The sequence below is a fragment of the Astyanax mexicanus genome, chromosome 7 (genome assembly GCF_023375975.1).
Source record: "Astyanax mexicanus isolate ESR-SI-001 chromosome 7, AstMex3_surface, whole genome shotgun sequence".
NCBI lineage: Eukaryota > Metazoa > Chordata > Actinopteri > Characiformes > Acestrorhamphidae > Astyanax > Astyanax mexicanus.
Genome location: NC_064414.1, coordinates 3015728 through 3042802, shown reverse-complemented (window position 1 = coordinate 3042802; position 27075 = coordinate 3015728). Strand labels below are relative to the sequence as shown.

Genomic DNA, 27075 nt, shown 5'->3' with positions numbered 1-27075 from the left:
CGTAGCTGCTGCGCGCTCTGCTCACAAAGCATGACGAGAAACCCCTTCGCCTCCGAACCGCCTGCGAATTGATTTCATTTGTAATTGCAGGAGTTTGAACTGTAAGCATTTTGGTCACGGCTTCCCACTTTCCCTTACGTTTCTTCTTCTTCTGATGCTCCGCAGCTCAGGTGAGGCGAATGCGACAGCAGATGCAGAGGAGTCGCAACACGTCAAATAAGCTGCGGATTTCTCAGCTCGTTGTTTGTGTGCATGTCTGTTGAGACTGCAGTCGGGGTTTAAAGGTTTAATTTGTTTAAATGAATCTTATTCTAATCTATAGTTCTATAAATTACGTAGATTCTGCCGTTTTCACCTACAGTTCCTCGACTGATAATCTACATGCAGTATTTGTTTTAACTATGAATCATTGCTGAAAAACACAAATAAATAGGTATAATTTCTAAAGAGCTAAATTAGAAGCATTTTTACTGAATTAAATGTGTTTCATTTTATTAAGAATTAAATATGTAGCCTTCCTGAAGCTTTAAATATGAAGCTTTTTTTGAAGAATTAAATGCGAATCATTTTTTGATGAGTTAAATGTATAGAATTTCTGAAGAATTAATAAGAAGCATTTTTTTAAAGAATTAAATGTGTAGAATTTCTTAATAATTAAATTTAAATGTTTAATTCATTTAAATTCATCTAATTCTAGTTTATAGTTCCATATAGTTCCATTCTGACACACATCAGATTATTCTTATTTCCATATCGATTATCTACACGCAGCATGACATAATTTATATATCATATTTGTTTATTAAATATGTAGAATCAAATTTGAAGCATTTTTTTAAAGAATTATGCATGTAGAATTTTTTAAGAGATTAATTTAGATTTTTTGTTACAGAATTAAATGTGTATACTTATTTTTAAGATTTAAACATTAAGAATTTCTAAATAATTAAATTAGAATAATTTCTACTGAATCAAATTTGTATCATTTATTAAAGACTTGATTATGTAGAATTTCTAAATAATTAAACTAGAATAATTTGTACAAAATTAAATGTGTATATAATAATAATAATAAAAAAATCATGTAGAATTTCAATGGAATAAAAATATAAAAATTATAAGAAAATTATAAAATAATGAAAACCCACTGAATTTAAGGTGTGTCCACACTTGAGTGAATGAGTGAGTGAGCAGTATAAATAATGGCAATAAAAATATAAGTATAGCAAAGTGTTGCTGTTAGTTTTTAAAGGCTGTACAAAAGAAAGTTGGCACCACTTTAAAATAAGACTACCTTTATAAAGGGTTTATAAATGGTTTACAATTAGTGTATTAATTGTTACTAATTAGGTTGTAAATGCCTTAAAAATCATTAATAAGCAGTTATAACACATGCATAGAAAGGGCAACAATGACCTGTTGTTTGTCAAATAGTGAACCCACACCCATCTATACTGTTGCCCTACGTATGTGTATGTATAACTGATTATTAATGATTTTTAAGGCATTTACAACCTAATTAGTAACCATTAATAACACATTGTAAACCATTTATAAACCCATTATAAAGGTAGTCTTATTTTAAAGTGGTACCAGAAAGTCTCCTCCACCAGTCTGTAGAGTAGAGAAGCCTCCATCATAAAGCATGGTGGTGTTCATAAACCTAGAGATTTCATCTGGATTTAACACCCTTATCTGCATCAAAATCGAAATTGGATGAAATTGGCGAGACTTAAGTACAGTATGGAGAACCCGTCTCTCTCTCTCTCCACAGACTGCTTCTCTGCACCTCGCTATTACAGCTCGCACTGTACCACTATACCATCCTGCAATAAGCCACCATCGATTATCCGGCTCCACTTTTCTGCAGCAGGTCATAATTCAATTGTTTTTTGATTACTCGCGTTAATCAAACGACAGAATGCTATATTTCCTTGGCGAGTCTGTGCTAAGTGTAATAGCAGTATTAATGGCACACAGTAAAGTGTAATTTCAGCTTTAACAGTATTGACACATAATGTGTATAAAGTTATCTCTATTATAACTTTCAATTCAATAAAACAGGGATGTTCCTATTGGCAGTTGGAAGTTTGCTTTACGCTTCTTAAATCTATTTTCTGCACTTTACTCCTTTAATCCTTGACCTGACAGTTCAGCAAAATTGCATTTTGGTTTTTAACCCTTGTGTGGTGTTCATATTTTTGTTACTCGTTTACTTTGTTACTTGTATTTAATTCAGCAAAATTAAGCAATTCTACATTAAAATGCTTTACACATGCTCGCTTCACCTAAATTGCAAGCAATATAAACAGATTACATGGTTAATATTTGCCCTTTACCTTTCTTATGTTACATTTCTTTTAAAAAGTGCTGCTCTTTTTTTATTAGTTTTTTAATAAAATGTAAAAGAAAATGAATTAAACTCAAGATATGAGTAGAAAATGTGTTTAGTTTCAAATTTACAAATGAAGCAATGTTTATTAGCCCTTGGCCAAACATACTGTATGTAATATAAATGTGTAGGGGGGGGGGGGGTTGTACAGTGTGTGTTTATTGAAAATGTGTTTTGATATATGTTTTTCACAAAAAATGAGCCAATGTCAATGAGTTTGAGTTAGAAAAAATATTTTTTTAGTATCATTTGATGAAAAATGAAAACGGGTCCCACAGACCCGAACACCACACAAGGGTTAAAGAACTTTTACCAAATAAATACTAGATTTTTAACCTGAAAATTTGGTTAAAAAAAAAAGCAGTCCAATTAAACTTGCAAAATGTAAAATCTCCTACAAAATATAGCAAATAGCACAAAAAAAAACAAAAAACAAAAAAATCAATATAATACAATGTATTGTAATCACCCCCATATATCACATGCTTGCTTTCTCTTTATTTTTGTGTTTATTTTTCCTTTTCTCCCCTAGATGCACTATGTTCTATTACACACACTATAAATCAAATGGCGAGAAACCGAAGTTTAAGTGGCCATTTTTCTGTTCTGGGTTTTTTTTTTTTTTAAGATTTTATCTGACAGTGAGCAAAACTTTCTAACTTGCTATCTATGATCTTTAGGCTGTAAATAAAGTTTGTAAAAGGTGCTCCGCTAACAGCAGTGCAGACAAACTGACCAAGTGACAAGTGGAAAACTTTGGATTTATAATCAAAGGAATTTAGTTTTGGGTCAAAAATGAAAAAATGAGAAATGGCTGAAATAAGAAAAAAGATGCAGAGCTTCATAACTTAAAAGTTCATATTCATAAAGCGTTTTAAGAGTTCAGAAATCAATATTTCCTGGAATAACCCTGCTTTTTAATCACAGTTTTTTTCATGCATCTTGGCATCATGTTCTCCTCCACCAGTCTTACACACTGCTTTTGGATAACTTTATGCTGCTTTACTCCTGGTGCAAAAATTCAAACAGTTCAACTTGAAGGTTTGATGGGTTGTGGTCATCCATCTTCCTCTTGATTATATTCCAGAGGTTTCCAATTTGGTAAAATCAGAGAAACTCATATATATATATATATATATATATATATATATATATATATATATATTTATGCTTAGGTCAAGAGTTTCTCATATTTCTCTTGACAGCATTTCGTAGATTCTCTGTAGGGTTCAGGTCTGGGAAGTTGATTGGCTTGTCCAGCACAGCAGTAGCATTGTCAGCAGATCAGTGGGTAGTAGACCTTTTCAAGTCCTGCTGGAAAAGGAAATCTGCATCTCCATAAAGCTTGTCAGCACATGGAAGCATGATCTCCTGGTAGATCTCTTGGCCCTACCATTTTCCCTTAGCCCTTATTTTCGAGTGTAACCCTTCCCCTTAGAACAGAGTTAGAAGGGAAGGGGTGAATCCTCCACCTTAAGAATTGGGAAACCATTTAATCACCCAATATATTGTATGTCTTTAGAAAAGGACATAGGGGAGATGCTGCAAAAAATGAATTATTACTTTCCATTTTTTAATTCCTCTGTGAAGAGGAGCTGGAATTAGCTTTGATTTTAGCTTTTACTGTATATAATTTTTCCCGTTCCGCCTTAAATGCTGCAGCCCCCGCCGTCTGTTGCATTTCTGTCCATTTAAGGCATAATAGGAAAGCGACATCTAAAGAACTACCGAATGACTGAGGTGGGGACCAAACAGAGGAAAAGACCAGCTCCCATGATAACCAAAGGGAGTTCCTGAGTGTAATCCAATCTTTCCACTTGTCCAGCATTTGTATCACATCCTGGCTCTACAGGGTTGATTAAATGTTGGTTGGACTCTCATCACTTTTGACAGGCCTGCTTCTATCTTAGGGTTTGGCTGTGAGTAGGGAAATTAATTGATTCATATCTTCTGGAGCACAGCCCTGCTGGAGCTTTGCCTTATCTAAGCCTCAGTGGTGGGAAAAAAGAAAGACAAAAAAAAAAAAGATTCATTTCTTTGAACCTTTTCAATAAAGGTCTGGTGAGATACTTCATTTAAGGAACGGAATAGGAGCCGCGACTGCTCGGTTGCAGCAACCTCAAAAGCAAACAAGATTAACATTATTTCCCAGTGATTAAAATCAGACAAAAGCAAAATGTGCTCATGTGATCACAGAGGAGGATGACAGACTGTAAAGAGTCTCAGAACAGAGATAATGGGAATCCCAACACGGGGCTCAACTAGAACTTTTTCGAGAACAGTATGTCTGTCAGACTCCAACTTTTACTCTATAGAGAGTTACTAACCTTTATCTTTTACAGTACTCTATATAATATACAGTATCTATATAAAATATCTACTCAACTCCTTCTTTAAATGTGGAGCCAACAAACTGTTATATTCCAGCAGAGTCTACCAAACACGTTGTGCATCAGAATCTGCTAAACTCCAGAGTCTACTGGACTTTATCCATTACAGTGGAGTCCACCAAACTCCAACTTTGTACACCAAAGAGTCTACCAGACGGTAAACTTTACAAAAGGGTCCAGCAAACTCCAGCTTTGTCCAGAAAACTCTACCAAACTCCAGCTTTGTCCAGTAGAGTATCAACCAAAGTCCAGCTTTACCCAGCAGATAATCTATAAAACTCCAGTTTTGTCCAGCATATTCTACCAAAACTCCAGATTTTTTCAGTAGAGTATCCAGCAGATTCAGCCAAACTCCAGCACTGTCCAGCAGAGTATTTACCAAATTTCAGCTTTGTCCAACATATTTTAATAAAAAACACCAACTTTGTCCAGCATATTCTACCAAACTCCAGCATTGTCCAGTAGAGTATCAACCAGACTCTACTAAATGCCAAATTTGTCAAACAAAACTGCAGCTTTGTCCAGTATTCAACCAAACATCAACTTTATCCAGCAGATTTAGCCAAACTCCAGCTCTGTCCAGATAATTCTACCAAACACCAACTTTGTCCAGCATATTCTACCAAACACCAACTTTGTCCAGCATATTCTAACAAATTCCAGCCTTGTCTATTACAGTATCTACCAAACTCCAGCTTTGTCCAGTAGAGTATTTACCAAACTCCAGCTTTGTCCAGTAGAGTATTTACCAAACCCCAGCTTTGTACAGTAGAGTATCTACCAAACTCTAGCTTTGTCCAGAAGACTCTACCAGAAGTAATAATTGTCCAACAGACTCTACAAAACTCCAACTTTGACCAACAGATTCAACCAAACTCCAGCTCTTTCCAGAATGTCCTACCAAACACCATCCAGTAGAGTATCTTCTAAAGTCCATCTTTGTCCAGCAGAGTATCAATCAATCTCCTAGTTTGTCCAGCAGATTCTAACAAACCCCAGCTTTGTCCTGAAGTCTCTACAACACTCAATAATTGTCCCACAGACTCTATCAAACTCCACATTTGTCCATTAGAGTATCTGCCAAACTCCAGCTTTATGTAGCAGATTCTAACAAACTCCAGTCATTATCCAGAAGATTCTACCAAACTCTAGCTTTGTCCTACAGACTGTATCATACTCCAGCTACTACAGTTAACACATTCTATCAAATTCTGATATTTTCCCCATTACAATCTTTCCAACTCTGAGCTCACTCTTTGCATGTCTATTTGAATGTTCTGACCAGTCCATTTGCATGGTTTGGCCTCAATACTCAATTGTTCAAATCCAAGTGCTAGCCCTGTAATAAGAGACTGGAATAAATTCTAATCTCTCAAACATCAAACAAACTCTATCAAACGCTTTATAGCCGTTTGAAACAGAAATAATTCCCCTGTTTCAAACCAAAGACTGTAAATGAAGTAATAAATTTGAGTATTCAGGGTTTTAACTCACCACTGGACAGATTGCTGAGGCTTGAACATTCTGTCAGGCATCCCAATACATATGTTCAGTTGTTAAATCACATAAGGTACTTTCTGTAGAGTAATCTAATCCACTGCCTCTGTCTGACAGTGCACATTTAAACTACTTTTTGAGAGCCGCAATGGATCATTTTCAGAAATAAAAAACTGTGTTTTGCTTGGTGGATCAGCTTGTATCCAGCTGTTCTACCTTTCTGTCACAAATGACGCTCAGTAATTTACTGTGTAGGCTGGTGGAGATGCTTGAAAATGTCATGTTCCACAGATGCTTCAATACAAGTACATTTAGTAATGGTTATTTTTATTAATTCAGCTCCTCACTGTAGTCCAGGGACAACATATAGTGCTTGTGGTGGAATAAGAGCCTAAAAAACTGAGTATAAACAAAACAGGGTCCCATTTATAACAAGCGCCTCTAATAACTGTGTAATTACATGTTAGAATTCATGTAATAACAGTGTAATTACTGGCAAATTAAGCATTGTTAAGTCTGAATTAGGATTTTTAGTATTTGGAAATAATCACATTCCTACTTACATACAAAAATAAGGGCTATTGGAGAAGTTTAAACACGTTTAAACACAATTACTTACTAATAAAACACAAATTATTGATTGTGAAATTCACACTCACTATGACACGGTCAAGTATACTCACTCTATTACACACCAGTCAAAATGTACTTATTGGAGGGGCACAGTATGCAAATTATGATGTCTGTGTTGGAATAAGGGACTCAAATTTAAACTAAAAAATAAAACAGGGTCCCATTTATAATAAGGGTTTCTAGTAACTGTGCAGTTACATGTTAAGAATGCATGTAATAACAGTGTTAAAAATAGTAAAAAAAAAAAAAAAGTTCAAATTAAGCTAAAACTAACTTTTACATAGTACAATAAAAATACTAATAAGTAATTGAATAAAAAATGTAAATAATAATAATAATAAAAATAATAGTAAAAAAAAGTCTAAACAAGTTAAACTACATTTAAACATTTTAAAATAACAGTGAATAAAAGATAAAAATAGATACAAATAAAAATAGAATATGAATAAAAAATAATAGTAATAGTAATAAAACTTGTCTTAATTAATAAGAAACTAAGATCAAAAGAAGATAAGACTAATGCAACAAAAAAATAAAAATAAAATAAAATTAAGCTAAAACTAACTTTTTTAAATAGTACAATACAAATACAGATAAATAAATGAATAAAAAATAATAAAAATAATAGTAAACAGAATTAAATCAAAACAAGGTTAACTACATTTAATCATTTTAAAAGAACAGTGAATAAAAGATAAAAATAGATACAAATAAAAATAGAATATAAATAAAAATAATAAAACTTGTCTTAATTAATAAGAAACTAAGATCAAAAGAAGATAAGATTAATGCAACGTAAAATAAATAAATAAATAAAATTAAGCTAAAACTAACTTTTTTACATAGTACAATAAAAATACAGATGAATAAATGAATAAAAATAATAATAAAAATAATAGTAATAATAATAAAAATTAGATCATAACAAGTTAAAAAGCCATAATATAAAACTATTTAAAAAATAACAAATAAAATAAGGAAATTAAAAAAATAAAAAAGGGAAATAAAAAACAAAGAGGAGGACTAAAATAAGAAATAAAAGTTGTCGGCTAAGGGTGGTTAGATATTAAAAGTTTAAAATGACTGAGAGACACTGAGTGATGTTTTGTGCACTGTAGCTAAAAGCAGTAAAAGCTGATTTTTATTATTATTATTATTTTATTTATTTATTTATTTTTCCAGGATAATGTTAGCCGTTGATTAACGAATTATGCTGTCTTTTGGCTTGTCTATAAAAAATGAATATGAACAAGGAAGAATGTCAGGTAGTCGTCAAAAAGTGGTTTCTTTTTTTTATTTATCCTAAATTAACTGCAGCACTATTGATCAAATCAGCAAACACTGCCGTCTCGTATTTCGGGGAGTATCAGGGGAGGGAAAATTGCTTCTAGGTTCTATATTCATCCAGCTCACTGCTGTGCCACTCAGCACTCTGCAGGCAAATAGATTACAATTAGTCTGGTGTAATGGCCCATAAGCCCTGCTCTAAAGGCTGCTGGGAAACCTGCGGGATGATTATGGATGACATGATCTAAACAGCGCCGAATGGGGCTGGATGAAATAGTGCTACTCACTTTAACATTTAGATCTGCACATTATGAACTTAAGCGCCTCAGAGCCACCAGCACTTCTCTTTTTTCTTTCTTTCTTCAGCTCTGAAACTCATCAGCCTCAGGCTCTTCTCCAACATCACTGCGCTTCTGAACACCATCCAAATATTTCAACATTTACAAAAGAAGAAAACACACACAATGACCATTTCCTATTTTCTCCTTTTTTAGTAGAAACTGGAGAAAATTACAAATTTTAGAATTAAAAATACACATGCTGTCTAAATCTTAATGATCTTCATTTTAAAAACAGATATTTTATATAGAGGATAAAGCGAAGAATGAAACCTTATTATGTCATATTATGTCATTTTTTGTCATATGTCATTTTTCTGCCACAGCTAATATTGATTTAAAAAAAAAAAAAAAAACGAAAAAAAAAAAAAAAAAAACTGGCAACACTTCCTATGAATATTCATAATGCATTATATGACATGCATAATACCTTATAATGACTGTATTTATAATTAGCCTATATAATAGCTCACATCAGTATTAGTATTTACAGCAACATTCATAACACATTATACATTATAAACTACAAGTATGAGGGTTTATAAACAAAAAAGGGCTAACAATGCCTTATAATATCTGTTCATAAGAACATTGTACAAGGTAGTGTTGTAAAGCACTATAACACTATAACAGATTTGGTAGATTTTGGTACAGCACTACATTCACTACATTGTATAATGTTCTTATATACAGATATTATAAAGCATTATTATAAGCTCTTTCCTTATAAACCCCTATACTATATATTGTAGTTTATAATATGTTATGAATGTCGATGTAAGAACTGTAAATAAAACTTATTATACAGCCTTATTACAGTCATTGTACTGTGTACAGGTATTATGCATGTCATGTAATGCATTATAAATGCATTCATAAGGCATTCATAGGCCTATCAACAAAATAATTAATAAAGTGGCAATAATGTGAGTGATAATTAGTCTTTTTTATTTTGATGCATTTAAGGTCACACCATTTATCTGACGCTCTCATGCAGAGTGACTTTTATCCAGGTTAATTCCTATTACAGAAATAAAAGGCCAATGTAGAGTTAGGAGTCTTGCCCAAGGACTTCCCAGACTGGGAATTGAACCCCAGTTTCCCACATTGTATCTCATTGGCAGGCGGTGGTGTTATCCACTGCACCACACCACCAACCACCTTGTTTGATTGAGTGGTTATGCACATTTTTGATATGTTACAAGCATAACATTGGGGTCATTGTATTTAAATACAATTTGCAACCTTTACATGTTTTATAAAACACCTTGAACACACTGAAGATTATACTATAGCACATTGGCTACTTTAGTGTAAATGCCATTTTTTATTTATTGGAAAAATCACAAAAAGTGTAACAACCATTCCCTGGTCTCTCCTACTACAGAAATCCCCAAAACCAGTTGTTATTTTTAACATTTGTCTAAAGTGTTTGCTTCGAAAGCTCTAATGGAAAAGAAAATAAAAAAGAAGAAAATACTACCGGGTTAAACAACGCTCAATCTGGCCACCAAAGGGAACACCTCCCTTAAAACACCATTAACCTGATGGATTGGGTTGCAGTCGGCTCCTAATGCATAACAGAGAAAGGTCACGCAGTCGCTGGAAATGTTAGGCAGTGATGACTACAGTGGACTTCAGTGGACTTTGGCTAAAACTGGTAAAAATAAAGCCGAAAAGAAAAGAAACTAGAGAGAAAATTGGTAAAGGTGTCATTCCATCGCTTTTCCATTCAATTTAAAATGTCTAGTTGAGGTCTCTAGTATGAATGAATGCCAGGTGAGCTGTTTTTTTGTAACGATAGTATTTCGGCTCTTGCTCATGAATATTCATACATGCAAACATATCACCTCTGATTGGCTAACAGCACTGCGAAACCAACAAAACAAACAACAGTTAAAAACATTTTCAAATAGAGCCAGTTTTACACTAATAATATATATATATATATTAAGTCTTTGCAATGTTATATGTTACTTTACTTTACAACATGTGTAATAATGCCCTGCTAAAGTGCAGTTCAGCCACTGACCTAGTCTTAGAGTCTCTGTAAAATCTAAAAAAAAAAAAAAAAATCCACCGGAGATCCTATGTAAACCTATAGTTACTTACACACTGGTGGTGGTGGTGGTGGTGGTGCTGGTGGTGTTCCTCCTCCATAGGCAAATTCTAACCATTTGTTCCTTAGCTCCGAATTACTGGGATAAAGCATACTGTATAACACTGATGTGTTATTCGCACAAATAACACAGGAATGAACTGCATGCTGTTCCTAGCGCTGTTATTCAGCTCCTATCTGACAAGACGGCATCGCTGCCCGGCTTCAGCTCTGCCTGTAGGCAGTCGTGAGCCGAGGTGGGCGGAGCCATGCATACTAATTCACAGGATGATGTAGACACGGTGCTTTTCCTGATCGACTAATTTTTCTGATTTTTTTTTTGTTTGTTTTTTACTAGATATTGCAGACAATGAGGAAGAGGTTGAGGAAGAGTTTATTCATGTGCAGCATCCATATACAACTCAGAGAGACCTACTGTACTTCACTAAGAACAAAAAAAAGTGGAATTTAGCCCAAGGACGCCTTTAATATCTCGATTTCTACTGAGAGCTTTTTCTACGTACATCAAGGCGAGATTCATGTTGCATCGAAATGAGCGATTATGAAAAGCAATCAAACGCTCAGAACGTGAACCTGCTAAACGCATGCACCGTATCCTGCGTGACCTGAGTAGAGTGAAGGATAGTGCATTATTAGTTGCATAATGAGATCATGATACATAATTGTGTGCTGCTTCTGGTGCAGTGTGGGAATAACGCCTCACACCGAGAGAAGGAGGCTCGTCTCACAGCGAGTACAAAGCACACATTATCAGAACATCTGCATTCCACAGCAGTGCCTCAACAACTGCCATATGGTCGTATAAATAGACTGCGTTCGGGGCGCTGCGCTGGCGCTTGACAATGGGTGATGCCAAATGCGGGATACATGATTTTTAGATGTCAGAAAGCTTGCAGAGCAGGTTGCTGGTAGCTGCCAAGAGGCCCATGCCAACAGTGAGATGAATTATTGCAGGACGGTAATCCATATTCAACACGTGGACAAGGTTAAAGGCACATTACTTAACAAATCTACAATTACTCACAATTACACTTACAGCTCTAGAAAAAAATAAATAAATAAGAGACCGCTTAAAAATGATGAGTTTCTTTGATTTTACCAAATTGGAAGCCTCTGGAATATAATCGAGAGGAAGATGGATGATCACAAACCATCAAACCACCAAACTGAACTACTTGAATTTCTTATTTTTTGCACCAGGAGTAAAGCAGCATAAAGTTATCCAAAAGCAGTGTGTAAGACTGGTGAAGGAGAACATGATGCCAAGATGCATGAAAAAAAAACTGTGATTATACATTACCATCCAAAAAATCTTTAATCCCTCAAATGATGAGTGCTACCAAAAGTGCTATCTTGTAGCACACAAAAAAATCAAACCTTCCTACTTACACACTACTGTAATAAATGTAGATTAGTCCATTCGATTAACCCTTTTCATTTTTACCAATGACTCTTCATTTAATGGAAATTAATGTACATTTTTGCAACCAGAGAGTGTGTCTCAGACTGCCTTCATTGAGCTTACAGGAAAAAAAAGCAAAGCAATGTTTTTTTTTTTCATTGCATAGAAAAAATCACAATTCAGAAACTCATGCATTAAACAGAAAAGGTGTGAAGCAGGTTTCAGCTGAGGCTGTCAATCACATCAATCATTTGTAGGTGTTACTCTTACAGAGTTGCTTTTAAAAGCTCATTTCGAGGTTGCACTTTGTGCCAATATATATATATATATATATATATATATATATATATATATATATATATATATATATATATATATATATATATATAAAACTTTTAAGATTGAAAATGGGCTGTTCTTGCCTTTGAAACATATGGGGATTAGCAGAGCTAATCAACATCAAACTGCAGCCAGACAGCTTACTTTACTTTAGAGAGACATTGTGCTGGACTGTCCAGGAATTTCCACAGTCATTGGTATTCGCATCCACATTTGCTCTGAAGTAAATTACGCTCTAGTATATAGCATATAGCTAATACAGTCATATGAAAAAGTTTGGGCACCCCTATTAATCTTTTAATGATTTTCAGTTGTAAATATTTGGCCGTTTGCAACAGCCATTTCAGTTTGATATATCTAATAACTGATGGACACAGTAATATTTCAGGATTGAAATGAGGTTTATTGTACTAACAGAAAATGTGCAATATGCATTAAACCAAAATTTGACCGGTGCAAAAGTATGGGCACCCTTATCATTTTATTGATTTGAATACTCCTAACTACTTTTTACTGACTTACTGAAGCACAAAATTGGTTTGTTAACCTCATTGAGCTTTGACCTTCATAGCCAGGTGTATCCAATCATGAGAAAAGGTATTTAAGGTGGCCAATTGCAAGTTGTTTTCCTATTTGAATCTCCTCTGAAGTTGGCATCATGGGCTCATCAAAACAACTCATCTAAAACAAATGATCTAAAAACAAAGATCGTTCAACATAGTTGTTCAGGGGAAGGATACACAAAGTTGTCTCAGAGATTGAACCTGTCAGTTTCCACTGTGAGGACTGTATTTCTATAGTTGTAATGTTCGCTTACAACATTTGAAAGCAAAATCGCTGGTATGTTGCACAGCTTTCACGCCTGCTTCCTCCACCACAAAGAGTTTGGACGATAATAGACAATACAAGACAAGAGGATGCAATGCAAGAGGGCATCCGACTATCTCTACAACTCTCTACAACGTTCCTTGTGTGAGTGTTAAGGTGAATAAGAAGTCTGTAAGGGATCATATCTGTACCCCTCATTTATCTAGTTAAATTGGACCAAATAGCTCAGAGGAGCGAAGCTGGAATTGAATTAGGTCCAGTTGAGACCAGGATGCCTCCCTTAATCCTGTAACTAATTGGAAAAGCTCATTGATGAGTTTGCAGGGAGGATAAATCTAGTTTTACTGGAGCCCCACAATCAATCTGGTGGAGGCCGGAGCACAAAGACAAACATGTGAGGCGATGACAACACACTTTTCTAAAACCCAAGAGCCGCCCCTTGGCACTACCAGAGCACCACTGCGCCACCTTTCACTCCAACATCATTTATCACACGCAATGTACTGTATAGCAGTAATGTGCAGCTTCTCCAGTTTAACAAGAGCTAAGGAGACTACTCAACAGGTGTTTGTCCACTAGAGGGAGAGGTGGCTCTCGAAATCTTCCTGAAAAATTTAAATATCAATGAAAAGTTACTTAATTTCAGTTATTCAGTTCAAAATGATAAACTCAAAGTGGTCTATTGTAAGCATTTTCTTTTCTTTTATTGTTGATGATTATGGCTTATTACAAATTACAATATTATATAAAAGACCAATTGGTACTTTTGGAGCAGTGTATGTATGCAGTGTGCCAAGTCCTGCTGGAAAATGAAAGTTAAAGTCTCTATATCCAAACCATCACTGATCATCAGTATATTTTACATTTCATTTAAAGTAAATCAAGGGAGCAGAGTCTGGAGGAAGAGTGGAGAGACACATAGTCCAAGCTGTTTGAAGTTTCCACCAATCAGTGTGAAGTTTCCACCAATCAGTGATCGTTTGGAGAGACATGTCTGTCATCTGCTAGTGTTGATCCACTGTGTTTTATTATCAAGTCTAAAGTCAGTGCAGTTTTGTTTTCCTGCAAAATCTTACAGCACTTCATGCTTCTTCCCTCTGCTGATAACTTTTATAGAGATTTCATTTTCCAGCAGGACTTGGCACACTGCCCACACTGCACACCAAAAGTACCAATTGGTTTATATCGGTATATACAGTAATATTCTAATTTTCTGAGACATGATTTTTGGGTTTTCGTTAGACACAATAGATCACTCTCTGTGTGTATTACATCTACGTATATAATATATGAGTTTCACATTTTTAACTGAATTACTTTGGCTTAACTCCGCTCACTCCATGCATCCATTGTGCAGGATTGTGATTGTCCCACTTGTGGTAGAGGCTTTCCTGGATTCTGCCTCTGTGCACTCTCCATTTAAGGGCATACAATTTAAGAATAATGGCACAAAGATGTCAGAAATCTCAAAACAACAAAAAACGACTCAACCTCTCCTTCAGACAGGAGTTGGATCCTGTAGGTATCACCCCTGAGGACTAGCGAGTACAAGAACGCTCTTGAAGGTTCACATAATGCATAAACCAAGGCCAACATGCTTGTCAGCAAACTCCTGTACTCCCTGGCGACCACTTTTACTTGTCATACAAATGGTATCTTTGGTACTTAGACTCACAACATCTCAAATCCAGCATATTTTCCCTCAAAAGCAAGAAATAAGCAAGATGTATGACCCAAGCTTTTCAAACAATAAGCAAAAAGAGATTTCGCTTCTTACCTTCATAGATTGCTTTAAATCCTTGGGCACTCACAGCAAAATCTGTGGTGAACCACAATGCAAGTATAGACCCCGAACTCACTATTGGCGACGGCAGCATGAAGCCAGACAACCTGAAAAGGAAAGAAATATATATTTAGGTTGACTTCACTACAAGAATTTTGGCTCAATCCTTAGAACCCTTAACCCCTAGCCTGTTTCTTTCAGGTGTTATAACACAGTAATTATATCAGACAGACACATGCTATAAGCTCTTTTACTCCAAAAGACATAGGACTAATTAAAAATACAATCATTAAAAATGTAAAAGGAAGCAGAATTGATATATTTTTCTTGAACTGGCCAAGTTTTGTTCAAAATGTTTCATTATTTTCATATATAATACAAGGTGCGATTTTGGACATAAAATTCTATAAAAGTCCGTCAGGTTCTGATCATACAATAGATTACTCAATGTATTATAATGTATATATGTATATGTATATTCTCAATAATGTTATATATTCCACACACTTGACTGAACTGGATGGAGCGAGCATCATCTATTAGATCACCTCTCATCAGCTGTCAGAAGTTTGAGAAATATGGATCATTGTTCATTAAACAACATACATACATTTTGGGGACAGTTTGTCTTCTTTTGACTTTTTTTTTTCCAAACGTTTCACAACTATATAATAATATGCAAATCCTACGTTGCCAACACAGTTAATTACGAACACTCAGCTCTTCACTAAAACTGCGGGAGCATTTTGCAACACTTAGCCTCGTATAATCGATATGCAGAAGAGGTTCAGCCTGAATAAATATCTAACAGTTTTTCAAATTATGTTCAAAAGCTTATTTTGAAGTATTTTCGTGTTTGTTTAAACGCTGGAAGGTTAAGTGATGTCAGATCTGACATCACAAAAAGAGGACACAATGGACATTTTAATGAAATTGAGTGTGAACACGGACAAAAGGTGCGGACACCATTCTTACTCAAAGCAGTTTGATGAATGTGGGTTAAAATGAGAATTTTTAGACAATTAAACACAATTATTCACAACTGCATAAGTTTTAATTCATTTGTATTTATTTACAGGCCAATATATCAACAGTTGAGTTATAGTAACGATTTCTTATCAAATCTTCTGTATACTTTTACCATACCATCAGTGCTAATAGAACACTAACTGTACAACTGTACATTTCATCACATAGAGCAATAAAAAGCTCAGTTTAACTGGATGGACTATAAAATAAAAGTCATGCTGAAATTATGTGTATACAGTATATGTATTTATTATATTATATCTATATTTTTATCATATTCATTTATTTTTCTGTGTGTGGCATTATATTATTCAGAAAAAAAATATTTTAATAAAAAAGCCTGTGTGGTAAATTTTTTAATTCCTCTTCTGAGGGTCATCATGTGAAGTTCAGGCTCCAGCTTGAAAGATACCCCCTGGTAATTCATACTGGCATCATAGTTGATGGTATAAACCTATATATATGTGATGATATATAAAAAAATATAAAATATAAAATATAAAAAACCCAATTTCTGTTTTTTTGCAGCTTCAGATTCTGTCCTACAGTCATTTCCAGGCTAGCGATGGACCTTCCCATACAATTCTAAACAACACTTGCAGTGCAAGATAAGAGTCACTCAGTAAACGTCACACCTTGGAAACTCCAGACATTTACCTGCAATTTTCTTTCAGCTGGTAATTATCCTGAAACGCAGAGTAACACTTCAGTGTTTTTCTTACTAAGAAGCTCATAATTATGGTAATTCCAGAACAACATGAGTGTGGCCTGAGTGGGTGAGGAGAAGGTAAAACACAGCTAACGCCAACACGTGTCCTCAGCTTACCTCATTACACATAAAAAAACACACAAAGACGAAAATACAGGTACAGGTATGTGTGGGCAGGGAAAACCTCACATTACCATCAATACATTGATGTATGTACATACAGTATAATACAGATGGTAAATTAAGGGGTTATTAATTGGGTTATGAGGTCAAATGAGCTATAAAAGAGTTATCTTTTTTTGTAATCACGTTTTTATTAAACATTTATTAGATTAGTGTTTTAATATACTCTTTAAATCCCACCCACATCCACCCTGCTATGCCCACATACATCCCACCCACACCCATCCACCCCACCCACATTCACGCCTCGCCCACATCCACCCCATTCCAGCCACATCACATCCCACTCATAACCATCTCAAGCTGCCCACATCTAACCTGCCACGGCCATATCTACCCCACTCACACCCATCCCACCCCACCCACATCTGACCCGCCCACATCCACCCTATCCGTGCCACATCCCATCCAAGCCACATTCACCCCGCCCACATCCACTCTGCTCACACCCATCTGACCCCACCCACATCCACATCCCATCACAACCACATCCACCCCACCCACATTCATCACACCCTGCCCACATCCTCTCTGCCCACACCCATCTGACCCCGCCCACATCCACCCCATCCCATCCCAACCACATCCCACCCCACCCACACCCATCCCACCCCACCCACATTCATCACAACCCGTCCACATTCATTACACCCCGCCCACATTCATCACAGCCAGCCCACATTCATCACACCCTGCCCACATCCTCTCTGCCCACACCCATCTGACCCCGCCAACATCCACATCCCATCACAACCACATCCACCCCACCCACATTCATCACACCCTGCCCACATCCTCTCTGCCCACACCCATCTGACCCCGCCCACATCCACCCCATCCCATCCCAACCACATCCACTCCACCCACACCCATCCCACCCCACCCACACCCATCCCACCCCACCCACACCCATCCCACCCCACCCACATTCATCACAACCCGTCCACATTCATTACACCCCGCCCACATTCATCACAGCCAGCCCACATTCATCACACCCCGCCCACATCCTCTCTGCCCACACCTATCTGACCCCGCCAACATCCACATCATCCCATCCCAACCACATCCAATCCACCCACACCCATCTGACCCCACCAACATCCACCCATCCCACCCTGCTCACATCCACCCCTCCCACACCCACATTTATCCCATCCTGCCCACATACATCTCCTTCAACCCTTACACAGTATTGCAGAAATATCAGATCCTTTATTTTGCTGTTTTGTTCCTTTAATAGCAAGAAAATCTGTGAAGTCGAGCCTTTCCTTTAGCCTTTTGTCCACACACTGCTCGCACCGGCTCCTCTGGGTACAGCCTCACCACTGACCCATCTCAGGTAAATTACAAGGACACAACAAGAGGGGGATCAAACCGAGGTCCAGTGCAGTAAAGGCAGCCTCTGCGGCTCACAGGTGAAGGATCAGACGTGTTCATTTGATGAAAGCCCTGGTAGATGCGCTGGCCTCGTTCTTTGGGGAGCACTGTTAAGTGCTGCTAGTCCAGTGACCTTGAATCTCCAGACAAAATTCCAGGAGATCACGTGAGATCAGGCCACGTCTGCTTCAGGTCTGCAGGAGCAACAGAACAAAGAAGCAGAGCGAGCGAGACTCTGAGCCTGGCCTTCAAAAAGAGAAATCTGCACCACGGTGTAAAAGAACTGTACACTCTATACACTATACTCTGGGTCAGGTAAACACAACTCTTACAGTTATTTCAGGAGCGCACGATTTGTACTGAATGCTCTGTATCCATATTTTAATCTGTATTTTATTTTAGAACCATTTAAAACCTGATGCTATATTAAACTCTAAACAAATCCACAACTTTTTAAACTCACATTTTGTCACCTTACAACCACAAACTCAAATTTATATTGAATTGAGATTTAACCCTCCTATTATTTTCTGGGTCAAATTGACCCATTTTTTTGAAGTTTGAAGATCTAATAAAAATATTTATTAAATATTTTTTCAGTATGAAACTTCTTCCGCTTGCCTCAATTAATGCAATCAACATATAATATGAAAATGTATAGTTCATCTCACACATTTGCAACCACCCCCTGCAAAAACTAAAACAAAAATTGCAATGTAACATTTCATTTAACAATGTTTTTTATACGTCTATAGGTCTTTTAAAAGTAATAAAGTAGTGAAATGTTTAAATCATCATGCTGTTTGTTCACTAGTGTTCTCTAACCAGCCTCTGAGGAGCGCACTGGTCAGGGAAGCAGCCAGGAAGCTCATGGTCACTCTGGAAGAGCTGCAGAGATCCATAGCTCAGGTGGATCAGGAGAATTTGTCCTTTACAGAACAGCTGTATTTATACTAAGACTAAATTGCACACAGCTGGATTAGCTCTGAAGGAGATTGTTTGATTGCACTTCATTTTAAATTCATTTTAAGCTTGTTGTTGTAAGGTTTGTGAACTCTAAAACCCTCCTTACGTAAAGAATTCACCAGAAATGGTTACAAACAAGCTGCCTGAGTGATCAAATCAGGTGTTTCCACATGTCTGCTTCTGTTTTGCCAGAGCAGGAGAACAATGCAGAGCAAGATTCCAACCTTGGCCTTCAAAGCGGTGCAGAAAAAGACAGAAAAAGAAAGACGCTGCCTCACGCTGAAGACGCTGAAGATGCTGAAGATGCTGAAGACGCTGAAGGGAGGACTGCAGTTATTTCAGTTCAGTAAGACTGAGACTGTGCATTTTGTATGCATCATTCTCTCCTCCTTTTCAGCACCTCTGGTGTGTATTTTGCTTGGACTCCTAAGCCTCTGGCAGCACATATGTTGTCACAGTCTCTGCTGGAGCGCCACCATGTCGTTCCAAGCATGTCTTTGATCAATATTTCATATTTTTTCCCCACTCATTGTTATGACCAGTGATGCTCTGTTTGTTCTACACGGCATTCCATGTTTAGTATCATTCCGAGACTCGAGCGGCGTATCAATCTTTCATTTGATATTGTTTCGTGGGACGACTCGGCTGAATCATTCATCCCTTTCTCATCAAGCCTCAATGGGCGGAGGGGGACGCTCGAAGAAAAGCCAAACGACTTCGCCGGCGAACGGCAGTCCTACTCACCTGCGGAACGCATTTATTCGAGTAATGGGTGTTGCGCAGCCAGCCCGAATGGATCTGCGTGTTGTGCCTCACATGTTAAGCTGAATATTATGCTAAAATCTGTATTCCCTGGGCTTGTTAACATACAACAACGCAGGGACGGAGCAAAGACAGTGAATCCATGAATTTAAATACCTTGTTTTGTCTGAAAGCAGCCGGCTTGGCGCGCATTCAACATCTGCGCAGAAACGGGAGAAAATGCGACAATGGATACGGAGATCAAGCAGCCAGGGGAATTAGTGTACAACAGGATACGTTTTTTTAAGTTTAAAAATCATGAGAAAGCGGGAGGTCGCAGGTTCGAACCCCCACTCATGCAGCTTTGCCATCAAGCTGCCGGCGCTCAAAGCGAGCAAAATTGGCCCTTCTCCCTCCGGACGGGTAGATGGCGCTCTCTCCCCTCATCACTCCTAGGGTGATGTCTGCAGCACAGGGCATCTGTGAGCTGATGTATCAGAACCGAGAATGAAATGTAAAATTTACTGATGATCAGTGATGGTTTGTAGAGTCATGTCTGGCATCTGCTGGTGTTGATCCACTGTGTTTTATTATCAAGTCCAAAAAAGTCAGTGCAGTTTAGTTTTCCCGCAAAATCTTACAGCACTTCATGCTTCACTGCTTCCTTCTGCTGCTGACAACTTTTTAATGGAGATGCGGCTTTCATTTTCCAGCAGGATTTGGCAGGACACTGCCCACACTGCTCCAAAAGTGTCAATTGGTCTTATATAATATTCTAATTTTCTGAGAAACTGATTTTTGGGTTGTTTTTTTAGATGTAAGCCATAATCAATAATCAACAATAAAAAAATATATATATGTATATATATATATATAAAAAGTTTCACATTTTCCACTGAATTTCAGACATAAAGTAACTTTTCAATGCAAGCAGGCAGCTTCTTTGGCTGAATGACCCTGTGGGACTTTTTGCGTTTTGTCTCTCTCTCTCTCTCTTTTTTCTTTTCTCTCTCTTTCCATCTCTCACTCTCTCACGCTGAAGTGGAGCATGGCCATTGTAAATCTGAAGCCTACGCAAAGATATACAAAAGGGCTGGAGCTGCATATATCAAAAGCTGTTTTTTTTTATTCATGATGCGATGCTTGTGTACAATTAAAATCGCAGAGAATTGCAAAAAACAATACATATATATATATATATATATATATATATATATATATATATATATATATATATATATATATATATATATATATATATGTTAAAAACCAAATAAAACAAAGCAAAAATAAAGCAGAAAGCAGAAGCATTAATCTGGTACAGCATGCTATCTGCTGCACAGTTTGAAGGGTGTACTGAATCTGAAGTACTGAATTTAAGGTGGCGTTCACCTCGGGATATGCATATCCTGCACACACTGCACACATCACTGTCACCAGTTCTTAGCTCTGCTCGTGAAGCGCATAGCTTGACAGTGAGCAGATCAGGACGTCGCCTGACATCCCTCAGTTAAATTTCTTCGCACTAAACGCCTCACAGCATTACCTCAGACTCTCAGACGCGTGAGACACCCCCCACTGCTACTGTCAGGTCTACAGCGGCGGCGGTGGTATATAAGCAATAAGCAGAGGCAGGTTATTAGAACAGATAGTATTTTAGGCTGGGCGTGATCAGCCGTGATAACAGTCCTGCTGAATCTCTCTCTCCGTCTCGTGCATCGTTATTAGGCCACCCTGCAAACCTGAACAATAAAGAGAGCGCATTGACGGCTGCATCAACACCTCATCCAATCAGAGCTCTCGGCTAGGCTACGATTAAAACATTGCAACGGCTGCAGCAAATGTATGCATGTTAAACCTCCCCAGCTGACACACAACCAACCTTCAACGTTGAAATTTGGTTGAAATATGACTAAAGTAATGTTAAAACAACGTTGAATCAACATTTCATGTTCGATGGTTGTGATAATGTTGAAATTTTAACGTTGAGTCAACATAATGTCCAGCATTGAATCAGCATTTTACATTTCATCACCATATCATTTCTAAAAACGGTTGGATGGAGGAATGAAACAGTGTTTTACTTCTATTTGCAGTAACTGCTTTTTAATTTAACATCATGTTCATGTTCTAATAGTTTTACTGTTTTAGTTTACTATTTTTGAGATCACATGTTCAGTAATCAGATTGGTAGTGATGGTGGTGGGTATAAACTTTCTTTATATTCAGATTTACTACAGTGATGTAAGTTTATTGTTAACACTTTGTTAATCATAGGATTTTCTAATTTTAGTGAGTTTTGGTTTATTAAAGGTTGAACATATGAAGTTAAAACAATGTTGCCATATCAGCGTTGATTCACTTTTTAAAATGAACAGTTGATTCAACGTTGAAAAGCCAGCTCGGTCTTATTATGTTCATTTGTCAGAAACAGCAAGACCTGGTGTGACCAGTTTGACCTGGTGCATGTTTAGTTATCTATATTTTAGATGGTATATTTTTGGAGGATTTATTTTTTTGCAGTGTATATTTTTGTAGGGTATATATCTTGAGGGCAAATTTTTAGAGGATATATTTTTGGAGGGTATAATTTTGAAGGGTATATTTTTTAATTATCCCAAAAATGTCTGAAACCAAAATAACAACAATCAGTGAGAATATTTCAATCAATCAATCAATTAACCTTTATTTTGCCTCGGGAGTACATTGAGGGCAACCCTCATCTTCAGTGTAGCCGAGAATTTACAAAAACAGGGATTGGCATGACAAAGAAAATAAGAGCTATATTTAATAATTCATTTAAAATAACAGTAAATTAAATATTAAAATAGATAACAAATAAAAAATAATGATTGGTTTAATTGATAAAAAAAATAAGATCAAAATAATTAATACAGATTAACACAACAAAAATGAGGTAAAATGAGCTAAAACTAACTTTTACATGATATAAAAAAATAGAAAAAATAAATGAACTAAAAAAATAAAAGCAATAATAATAATAATAATAATAATAATAATAAAAGAAAATCAAAATATTTCATTTTTAACTCCATTAACTCCTCTAATTATTCTATCAATATTAAAATAACATATGTTCAAACTTCTTTTATTGTTTAACTCCTTTATTACTTTTAAAAGACCAACATATAAAACAAAATAGTTTTACATAACATTGAAACATAACACTGCAATTTTGTTTTAGGTTAAGTTTTTACTAATATGTGAGATGAACCATTTTCATATTAAATGTTGATTACACTAATAATTAAAAATACTTTTCTAGATCTTCAAACTTTAAATCAGGTAAATTTGACCCGTAACATAACAGGAGGGTTAAAAAGCAACATCCTCCCTCCAGACCTTCCTCCAGAGGATCCAGCGCAGTACCGCCGCGCGTACGCATTAGCGCGCTTCACCTTGACGCGCCAAGCGCCTCATAAACCGTCGAGCAGGATTTTCCGCCGTCAAACTAGAGCCCTGAACGTGTTAGATCTCGGCTCCTCTCTGAGAAATAATTTAAGAGTTGACTGCTTCACCATGCATGAAATGAGTTGTTTCTTTATGACAGCGGCCTGTTACCTGTAAAACGCTTCACTTATAAGAAACTGCAGAAACAGGGCTGCCTGCAGTCCCGGCCGGATACGGAGGAAGTCTGTCTCAGACAGTCACGACGTCACAATCGCTAAAAGAATAAAACTTTTCTCGTTATTTTAATAATTGCTAAAAAATCGTAAAGCGTGAAAAAAGTAGCGTTTTCTCATCGCAGGTCATTCCAAAACCCTGTGTGTGAAGCAGTGCAACCTAATTAGTGCACCTGTCTCACTCTCTTGTCTCACTCATCTAAACTCAGCTTGAAAGGTGGCGCCTCTCTCTGGTCCTGCCAGCGGTTTAAAGGCCAGGCTGCTCCAGGTGGTAAATTGCTGTAATCTCTTGCCCCGTCCACAGAGCAGCTGTAGCGTTTCCTGTTGTTATGTGCAAACACTGGTGCGAGAACTGGGGCGAGAGCTGCACAAGAGCTGGGCGAGAGCTGGGCGAGAGCTGGGCAATAGCTGCGTGAGAGCTGGGCTGTCTGGAGTTTTTCTTACATCACATTTTATTACATCACTTTTTTAATTGCATCACATTTGGAGGATACATTTTATAGGGTATAATTTTGGAGGGTATATTTTTAGAGGGTATATTTTTGGAGGCTATATTTTTAGAGACTATATTTTTAAAGGGCATATTTTTAGAGAGTATATTTTTGGATGGTATCATTTTGGAGGATATATTTTTGGAGGTATATATTTTTAGGATATATTGTAATAGAATATATTTTTGGAGGATGCATTTTAGAGGGTATCATTTTGTAGGGTATTTTTTAGAGGGTATATTTTTGGAGGATATATTTTATAGGGTATATTTTTGAAGGATGCATTTTTTGAGGGTACATTTTTTAAAGGGCATATTTTTAGATAGTATATTTTTGGAGAATATATTTTTGGAGGGTATATATTTTGAAGGGTATATTTTTAAAGGGCATAATTTTTTGAGAATATAATTTTGGAGAATATAATTTTGGAGGGTGTATTTTTGGAAAATATAATTTTGGAGAATATAATTTTGGAGGGTATATTTTTGGAGAGTATATTTTTGTAGGGTAAAATGTTAGAGGATATATTTTGCATAACAAATAAATTGATACCAATTATTCAGCTAGGATGCCCAGATTTATCATGGATCATTGTGGAGCAGACGGTATTGTTGTTCCTTTCAGTGAAAAATCTCAATTTTAAACACTCTCCAGTCCAAGATTAGACTTTACACCTGTCTTTAAAACTGACATATAGTATAGACTGAGTGAAACACATCACATATGTGTTCTTATATATTACCATATAAGGTCAAAATGTAAAATAACGCACTCATTCAAGACACACATTCAAGCTATCCCTTAATGCAGCAATGTGCTGTAAGATTACAGACAGTATAATCTAACTAACAAATACCTTAAACCGTTCTTTACTTCTTAAACCCCCAAGGAATTTAAATCCATGTTTTCTTTTAATTAGACTAATCCTGCTCTCGTAGCTTTCTAGACTTATCTTCTGCTTTCTTGCTGTATTTATTTTAACATCAGAATTCTGGGCAATTAGGCAGCAATATCGCCAAAGCATAATAATCAGAAATTCAGAATACCATAGCCCTTATATAAATAAAAATCTGATTAAGAAGACTTTCAAAAGAAATATGGGATGTCTATTCTCTTGAATTAAAAACATACAATATGACAGAGTAATTGTGAATATCGTTGCCGTCCAATAAGAAACGTCCTAAGACCACCACGTCCATACAGGTTCTTACAGGCAGTTAAGTGTGAGCAGTGCTGGATAAAAACAATCAATGGACATCAACGTTAAAAAAAGGTGTTTTTTAAGGTCATTTTGGATAATTTCTTTTTGTCAAATTTTGTAAAAAAAATTCTTATTTGTGAAAATTCATATTCTGCATTTTATGTTATGTTTATGTTTTCTATTATTATAAACTCTGATGCACTTATCAGTGCTTTGTAAAAGCATGTAAATCACAGATAAAATGACTGATGCGTCTCTTTACTTATCTGGAACCTGGCTCTACAGGTTGTAGAAGCTCGGCGCCATTAAAATAGCAATCCGCCAAAGTCAGAGCTTATGAAGTGCAAGTTGGTTTATTTCATGTTTTTTTCACGTTTTGCCAAAATAGTATAAAGATCACAGATAAAATTACAGATGCACCTCTTTACTAATCTGGAACCTGGCTCTACAGGATTAAAGAATTACTTTAAAAGTGCCATATGGCTTTATAAAAACAGGCTGAGAGAGCAGCACTGCAACTTTCCCATTAAACTTGAGCTGCTGATGCACTTTCACAGCGTGAACGAGCAGGTCAGTTTCCTCTGCTGAGAGGTGCAGAAGCTCTGCGCCGTTAAAATAGCAATTGGCCAAAAAAAGTCAGAGCGCACCTGGCTCTTAAAGGGAATGATGTTCAGAGCAAATGATGTGCAAGTGCAAGTTGGTTTATTTCATGTTTTTTTTTTCACGTTTTGCCAAAATAGTATAAAGATCACAGATAAAATTACAGATGCACCTCTTTACTAATCTGGAACCTGGCTCTTCAGGATTAAAGAATTACTTTAAAAGTGCCATATGGCTTTATAAAAAAACTTTCCCTCAGACTTGAGCTGCTGATGCACTTTCACAGCGTGAACGAGCAGGTCAGTTTCCTCTGCTGAGAAGTGCAGAAGTTCTGCGCTGTTAAAATAGCAATCTGCCAAAGTCAGAGCTCAGTTTTTACTAATCTGGAACCTGTCTCTACAGGTTTAAAGAGTTTAGGAGTTAAAGAGCGTATATAAGAGGGTATAAAAGTTCAGGCGGCTGTTAAGGCAGGAACAGGTGCGCCCCTAATATTCTCAAACCGAGGCTAAATGCAGGGTGGTCATTTTGAGCAAACGGCATGAATGGCGTGAAGCATAATGGGCAGAGATAGAATAAAATGATGTTCAAAGTAAAGTGTTATTTCAAAGGCAATTACCAAAGCAGGTGTGCTTTCAGGAAGCGGCGGTGTGGATCTGCGGACCGGAGAGAGGAAGATCTGCCTGAGGAAGATCACTGAGAGGCTCCTTATAAAGAATCCAAAGCGCAAACGAATCTAAATGACTTAATGAGCACCCAATACCTTCTCTGGTTTTTGGAGTGCTTACCTTAATTGCATTGTACCTCAATGATTTCAAAGCATGGAGCATCTTGTGGGGTGAGGGGGTGAGGCGGGGGATCTGGGATAATGAATCCACCCTGAAATGACTCTGTGTTCTTTTGTTCGGTTCTCCCAAAATAAGAGATGCGTACGTAATTACCCGGCTGAACATCGCCGCTGAGATTATGGGGATCTGACCTTCAAAGCGTGCTCCTCAAATAATTGGAGCACAGTGAAAGAACGAGGGAGCAGCACGGCACAATGATGTAACCCCAGAATAGTGATCTCGGAAGACAATGGCGAGTCTCCTTCTCTCTGATATTTAAGCAGAACCTAAAATTAGCC

The 27075-nt window shown here is 36.7% G+C and overlaps 1 protein-coding gene across 2 annotated transcripts in view; it reads right to left on the bottom strand.

Annotated features, from left to right (window-relative positions):
* LOC103026874 (CUB and sushi domain-containing protein 1) overlaps nucleotides 1-27075 on the bottom strand; it is a 602854-nt gene that overhangs the window by 370642 nt on the left and 205137 nt on the right. For both annotated transcript variants that reach the window (XM_049481560.1, XM_049481561.1), the window contains exon 3: nucleotides 15003-15115. In XM_049481560.1, coding sequence (XP_049337517.1) covers nucleotides 15003-15115 — 113 coding nt within the window. The remainder of the gene's footprint in view (nucleotides 1-15002; nucleotides 15116-27075) is intronic.